Source organism: Priapulus caudatus, unplaced genomic scaffold (genome assembly GCF_000485595.1).
Source record: "Priapulus caudatus unplaced genomic scaffold, Priapulus_caudatus-5.0.1 Scaffold3, whole genome shotgun sequence".
Taxonomy (NCBI): domain Eukaryota; kingdom Metazoa; phylum Priapulida; class Priapulimorpha; order Priapulimorphida; family Priapulidae; genus Priapulus; species Priapulus caudatus.
Window position 1 is genome coordinate 142,723 of NW_014577064.1, and position 8,161 is coordinate 150,883.

An 8,161-nucleotide genomic window follows, 5' to 3' on the forward strand; every position below is an offset into this window, starting at 1 on the left:
ATATATATATATATATATATATATATATATATATATATAGGCCTATACAGGTCGTGTCTGTATTGCATAATTGTGTTTTTATAGGGTGACTCGGGCGGACCGTTGGCGTTCTTTGAGAACGACGGAACAGCGACATTAATTGGAGTGACTTCTTTCGGTCTCAGCAGCTGTGACGAACCAGCGGTATATTCACGTGTGACGGAGCACGAGGACTGGATTGCTGGCGTCATGAGAGACAACTCTTAATGGTTCTGCTTCAAATCCTGCCCGTCTGTCTGCCGTCCCTCCCTACTTCTCCCTTCCTTCTATCCTTCCGTAGATAATCACAGCACGCAGGGAAAAGTTGTATAGAAGAGCGATAGACTGACAACTGTTTAAATAAAGCGTCTTCAGATCGTATTTATTTCGTAAAATGTCTTTGTATACATGTGTTCTATAATAATAATATACGATATAATGACTTGATATAAATATATTCATATTTAAAGTGCTTGTATTAACATTCTATATGAAAATGCGAGGCAATGTGCAAGTAGGCAGTGAGTAAGTAAGTCCGCGCTCTGACTACTTTAAGAAACATTTCGACTATCATATAATATGTAGGCCTAGAACTTTATATATATATATATATATATAAGATATACTATACAGATGGATACCCTCGCCTCGATGTTGGGTCTTCATTTAGACATGCAGCGTATATGTTTGGACATTCTTCTAACTAATTTCTTACGCTATAGACCTGTGAGCGTATCGTAGCTGTGCAGCGAAGCATATTTGTAGTTATGTAGTCAGATCACTGAACGAGTGTTTAGTCATATATATTCATAATTCTACAAGAAGCACAGGACGCGAGGCAGCGAAAGTGACACACAGAGAGACAAAAATACACAGATGGACCCAGAGAAAGAGAGCGAGAGAGAGGGAGCGAGAGAGAGAGAGACAGAGAGAGAGAGAGAGTGAGAGAGAGAGACAGAGACACACACACACAGAGAGCGCGAAAGAGAGAGAGAGAGAGAGAGAGAGAGAGAGAGAGAGAGAGCGAGACAGAGAGAGAGGGGGAGTGACAGACACAGAGAGAAAGACACACACAGAGAGCGCGAAAGAGAGAAAGACACACACAGAGAGCGCGAAAGAGAGAGAGACACACACAGAGAGCGCGAAAGAGAGAGCGAGAGAGAGAGAGAGAGAGAGAGAGAGAGAGAGAGAGAGCGCGCGCGGAGAAAGAGATAGAGATAGAGATAGATGAGATAGAGAGCAGAGAGAGGAGAGAGAGGAGAGAGAGAGAGAGAGAGAGAGAGAGAGAACAGAGAGACAGGAGAGAGAGAGAGAGAGAGAGAAGAGAGAGAGAGAGAGAAGAGAGAGAGAGAGAGAGAGAGAGAGAGAGATATGAGAGAGAGAGAGAGAGAGAGAGAGAGAGAGAGAGAGAGAGAGAGAGAGAGAGAGAGAGAGAGAGAGAGAGAGAGAGAGAGAGATAAGGGGGAGAGCAGTGATTAGACTAAGACTACGAGTACGATAAGATTTACAATCGCTCTCCAAACTTTCGTCCTTTTCACATTGACCTTGAGAACTGCACAGGCGCTATTTGCGTGTTAGAACCCAACAAGCCTTATGTCCTATCCCGAGCTGTGACGCATTTGCTCACTTGTAAATATTGACTCGTTAACATGTATCGGTTTAATAATACAATGATGAATGTCGTGATGAAGCTTGTTAATGGCCAAAAGCGGACGAGGAATCTTTTCTGTGACCTTCTGTTAGATACAAGTTATTAACATGAAACAGAGAAACATACAGGGGAGCGCACATATATTATCGCATGCAACTCTATAGGAATCTCCTTATGAAAACACCTAATAACAACTATATACTAGAGCACTCGGAGAGCACAGACCTCCGCCAAGGCAGCTGAATTCTCTCAATGTGGAATTTTTTATTAATTAATTAATTAAGTGGAAAAATTAATTTATTAATTAATTAATTAAATCATTAATTGGATCCGGATTAGTGCGAGCGTGCAGGTGGGGGAGGACTGTGGTTGCCCCTTAGCCTGTGGTTGCGTGTTTGTAAGTCTACAGCCAGCGCACCTAGCGGAAGTGAACTGAAACGTGAATGTTAACAAACCGACAAACCAACACTCAAACACACGCCGGTGAAAACATAACCTCCGCCAAGCCCCTGGCGGAGGTAATAACAACCATTAGCGCAACAACCATATAGAGCTTCAGCGTTATCAGTTAACAGTGTATATGCGTTCATTTGCAGGACTAGCACCTATGAAGTTAATATGGGGTCTTTGCAATGGGCCAGCGACGTTGTGGTTCGTACGGTAAGCACATACAGACACACCATCTCATCATACGAGCCACAACTACCCAACCGCAGAACAAACCTAAATTACACTGCAGCAGTGTCTGTGGAAATGCGATATCAACAGCGAGGCTATCGTCGTGTGTGCGCATGCGTGCGTGCGTGAGTGCGCGCGCGTGTGTGTGCGTGCATGCATGAGAGAGAAAGAGAAAAGCAAAGCGAGAGAAGGTATACGAAAAAATAGGTCCTCTGTAAATGAAGCCAGGAAGTTGTCATATGTTATTCAGATTAGATACCATTTATTACTACTGAATTTAGTATGCGAGGACATCATCATCATCATCAACATCATCAACATCATCATCATCATCATCATCATCATCATCATCATCATCATCATCATCATCATGCACGCTAAAACTTGTTGACGCGTTGCGCGACAATGCCCCAGTCAAGTTGTCCGCTTCGTGTCTTATTGTACTGACACGCGTGCACGTTGCGACGTGGTCATCTGTAATCACTGGACTACACCGCCCGGTTTACCCGAGTCTGCGCTATAAAACGAGGAACCGTTACTGGTCTTTAAATGTGGGTTTCCTTGAGCTCTGTCCACCGTAGTGGTCCGGGGCGTACATGCGATAAAAATTCCTCACGGTCTGCATGCATGGCTTTACAGAACGCTTTGCATGTATAGCCCGCAATACTCATAATTATGTATTTCCGTGTATGCCAAAGAGTTTTAGGGCTAGACATGTGAGTTCTCTAATGGAAGTGTAGATGGAGCTAGTGTACGGAGTAGAATATATAGTTTACGCCTGTTTAGGATTGTATTTCGCGTTTTGGAAGCAGTTCCGAACTCGCTATTAATTACATTTCTAGTTTGTACTGGGTGGTTGTCACTGTTTGTCTTGATTTTATGTACCAGTATGAGAACTAATTATATTTCATAGTAAAGGTTTTGGTGAATATCAGAAGAGCCCACTTGCCAATCGGATATCAAAATTTTGAAACGCTGTTTTTGTTATAGATTTTCTACTATAGGTGGCGCCATAATATGCATATCGTTTCAAGTAGCTACTGCCAAGGGGAGCCTCTCTTGTCGCTACCGCTGCGTATTTAGTAGCAGACCGTAGAGTAGTTATACGGGCCACGCAATCCTTCAATAGCGATCGTGAACACTACTACCTGCCGCTAGGGCAGTCGCCATTTCCAGCTGTCATACGTGACGTCATGTCACGCGATTTTAAACGGTTACCACGCACGACCAACCGATGTGTGGGAGTGTGTGCCTCCGCGCGCGCTCGCACCCGTGTGTGGGCGTGTCAGTGTGCGCGTGGGTGCCTGCTTGCGTACGCTGTCGTGTGCGTGAGTTCCTGTTTGCGTGCGCTCTCGTGTGCGCGTGTACATCGCACGTATGCACTCGATCTGCGTATAGATGTACGGTATAAGCAGTGCCAGTCGGTGTTGTCATGTGATATTGCACCTCTTCTCGTAGAGACAGCACTCGCCGCGTAGTTCCCCTCACAATCAAACCCGTGTACTTGTGTACTCACACAGGACATCCTTGCTGCCGCGCCTAGCTATAAGCGTATGATTAATGCGAATATTGTTATACAAGCACTAGTGTTGTATTATAGCAGGAGTAGATAATAGGATTATCTACTCCTGATTATAGCGAACTATTACTGCGGTTACTATACAAAAACTACCGTAGACAATTAATAATGCCATAATGAGAGCAGGTGGAAAGAGAAAGAATGATGAAAGGTATCTCTCTCTCGCGCGCTCTCTCTCTCTCTCTCTCGCGCGCTCTCTCTCTCTCTCTCTCTCTCTCTCTCTCTCTCTCTCTCTATCCTTTACTCTCTCTTTCTATCTCTATCTCTATCTCTACTTCTCCCCTTCCTCTCTCATCTCATGCTCATCTCATCTACTCTCTCTCGTCTCTCTCTCTCTTCTCGTCTATATATATATATATTATATATATACTATAAATATATAGTATATGTATATATATATATATATATTATCACTTAACGCTGCTATGAGGGTTATGTCCCCCAGGGTACTGGCCGGGAACGTAGACCGCTGGGTACTGGTCCGTATATCCGGAACGTACGCCTGGTCACAGTATCTAGCTGATATGGTTAGGGAGTATGGTCTAGTGGTTAGGTTAGGGTTAGGTTAGGTTAGAGTTAGGCGTCAGGGTTTGGGGTTAGGGTTAGGGAGTAGGCGTAGGCGACTCCCTAGACTCGTTAGTGGAGTAGGCGAGGAACGGTCCGGCATATTAGATAGTACCAGGGTACGTTCCGGCAGTACCCCGGGGGACATAGACCCTCTCAGCTACACTAACAGTGAATAATTCTTGAGGATGTGTCTGTGGGTGAAGCGGCGATTGTTTACATATAACGTGGATCTTTACAGAAACACATCTGTGCTGTTTATATACACAGATCTGTGCAATCTATAACATTTGTTAGGATGTGAGTAACACTGTAAGACTAACAATCCACATGCATTCACATGGTGCTCCATTTCCTCTTGACGCCATATGGTGGGCTCTGTAGATACTGGAGGGTAGAACTTAATCTACTGATGAAACACTGTTTTCTATGTCTTGTAATATGACATAATCACTGGTTAAGCTACATTCATAAAGCAGTGCGTACACGCACACACATGCACGTACGCGCGCACACACATGCACGCACACGCGCATACGCACACGCACATGCACGCGCACACACACATCACTAGCTTCGATGTCTAAAACAGGAATTTCTATAGGTAATATTAATAGTGGGGTGCATATTTGACTACAGCGACAATTAATTTGCAAATGGCGCCTTAGTGCAGCAACAAGTTACAAGTGCGCCCATTCTGCACCTAATTCAAACAAAGAGGCATCGGATTCTGTGTAATTTACTCCGTTTTTATTTTGAAATTGGCCGATATCTCGCACTATCGCGAGATAGTCCAAGATTAGCAAGAAATGGTGGCGGTAATCAAAACGAGTAATCAAAATTCAAATCGTGCATGTTTTGGAGAATAGTACGAAGATTCTAAGACCTTTGATCGTTACTCTAGACTAGACAGTTACTGTTACTCAGGCAATAACGGCAAGTGTAGTAAAAGTGGGGAAAACGCGAGACTGGTTGGAAATTATATTAGAAATAAAGGCTTTAAGATTAAAACGGATAAACCTCGCAACAAAAAGCTTATATAGACTCAATGTTCTCATTGAGCCAGAGAAGTGCTACAAACATTGGGATTTTCAAAATTACGTTGATGTTGTTATGTCACACAGCTAGCGCTCATAGGGTCTATGTCCCCCAGGGTACTGCCGGAACGTACCCTGGGTACGGTCCGCTATACCGGAACGTACCCTGGTCATTATTTGATATGGTTAGGGTTAGGATTAGGATTAGGGTTAGGGTTAGGGTTAGGGATAAGGCGTAGGCGACTCCCTAGACTCGTTAGTGGAGTAGGCGAGGTACGGTACGGCATATTAGATAGTACCAGGGTACGTTCCGGCAGTACCCTGGTGGACATAAACCCTCTCAGCACAGCTAGCAGTAGCCCTACGCAAATAGTTCCTGGAACGAAAACACTATATTTGTTTCCTGATTGCATAAGTAATATAGATAACGATATGATTTAAACAAATTTCACAATTTTGTACTGGATAAACATATAATAATGAATTATAACTTTAGTAAGAGAAGTAATTTCGTTTAGATTTTGAGAAGAAATGTTATGAATGTAGCAATACAAATCAGTTCTAGTGAATTTTTGCAACATAGAGGAGCTTACAGTAGGTCTATATATGCATTTAAATGCGAGGTTAAGCAACTTTAAAGATGTATAAGTTCGAATATCTAGATGATACGTTCAATGTCACATGTATAGTGTGTAATCGCTCATTAATAAGGCGTCGTAAGGGTCTGACTGCACTAACAAATCGATTTGCAGGTTGAAAGCTTTAATCAGTTTACAGAACTAAATCCGCATTAACCAATCGAATTACATACAACTTTAGCTGTGCGTACTTACAAACCTGCCTATACATGCCCAGCGAGCACGTACCCAGCCGCTAAACGCACGATCACCATGTCATATTATGCATACTCTATTCATATTCTCGGGATTCAACAAGCTGTTTTTATTCACTCCTGACATTCTCATTTGCATATTCGTACACGCTAATTCGCGAATACCGTTAAGTGTTATCGATAACGCATGCAGTAAGTGACTAACCTCTTCCGTATATAGCACGAGGAAGAGTTGTGATGCTTGGTGTAGCCTCATGGTGACGTCACCATGCTGTCTACACACATTCAGAACAGTACTTCGGACATTTTGGTCAGCGACGGTGCTGACAACTTTATGCGTACGCAGCGTAGTGGCGGCATTGGGTACCAAGCCCTAAATCTCATACCGTTAATACACATGAATCGCGGTCATTCTCCCGCTGGACGCGCCGCCGTGGCTAGTACGGCGCATACATACACACACACATACGCGTACGCACGCGTCCGTCACGACCTCATAGCTCCAGTGCAAGGGGCTTCACACAGAGAAGTAAAACTCAGCGTTTTATGAACTCGCGGTAATACCCACCAACCACATTCCGCCAGTGCCTGCGCGGGCCGGCCCGACCGACGGTAGCAGCCGCATGCCGCGGCGGAGCCGGTTGGAATAAGCTAGCCACGCGGCATTGCAACCAGCTTTAGCAACTGTAACAACACTGGTTGCCAACCGCGGTTGCATGTTTCTAAAATATCGCCTCTGGTGTTGCTTAACTAACATTTCCAGAGCGACAACCGTGACATGAATGTATTCCGTATAATCCCTTATACAGAGCGCGGTTGCTACCTCGCATTGAGGTTAGGTATACTAGTTAATTGAAAGCCCCACCCCAGCCGCAGGACAGTGCGTGCGTGCAAAGAGCTGCACACACGGACTCCAGGCACACGGAAAGTTTTGTAGCGAGCACCCAAATCTGGGCGCTTACTGGCAGCGTATACTTGTCTGTGATGTTTTACTCTTTCATCGCTTTTTTTCGCAATTTATTTTCACGCTTTGCCCTCCGGGTGGCGTACGCTTCGATATTCGTTATAGTGAATTGGTATATAGCGGTGCGAGTTCATTTTAAATCCGACGTATGCTAAACGTCTTTACTAGTCTGATACGACAAAGTATCTATATAATCTAGATCCACACGCAAGCGCATGCAGCGCGTACACGTATCAGTGCCTATAATACCATACAGCCCCTCCCCACATGCACGCATGCACGCACACGCGCACGCATTAACGCACGCGCGCGTGTACGCACGCGCGTGCGCAGACGTGATCGTTTAAGACGTGATTTTCACAAACGGTAGAGTAATTCGTCAATACCGTAAAACATCCACGAGCCACTGCCACTGACTGAACAGTGCAATCACCGCGGACACCCTCCTGAACGAACTCGCGAATTTTCCCGAGTACGTGTAATCGTATTGTTGTGTATTGTTGTGTATTGTTGTGTATTGTTGTGTATTGTTGTGTATTTTTGTGTATTGTTGTGTATTGTTGTGTATTGTTGTGTATTGTTGTGTATTGTTGTGTATTTTTGTGTATTGTTGTGTATTGTTGTGTATTGTTGTGTATTGCTGTGTATTGCTGTGTATTGTTGTGTATCGGAAGCATCGCAGTCGCCATTAGAAATCGATGTCTGTCGATTAGTGAAAAGTCTTGGCTGCTATATTCTACAGTGTTAGATTGACGGTGTGTGTGTGTGTGTGTGTGTGTGTGTGTGTGTGTGTGTGTGTGTGTGTGTGTGTGTGTGTGTGTGTGTGTGTGTGTAGTGT

At 44.2% G+C, this 8,161-nt stretch overlaps 1 protein-coding gene across 1 annotated transcript in view; it reads left to right on the forward strand.

Moving 5' to 3' along the window:
• The window catches only part of LOC106821000 (chymotrypsin B-like), a gene marked incomplete in the record, with an annotated part of 3,788 nt that extends 3,389 nt beyond the window's left edge, over nt 1–399 (forward strand). Inside the window, 1 exon segment of the mRNA XM_014825631.1 lies at nt 85–399. Coding sequence (XP_014681117.1) covers nt 85–246 — 162 coding nt within the window.
• Between the last annotated feature and the right edge of the window lie 7,762 nt (nt 400–8,161).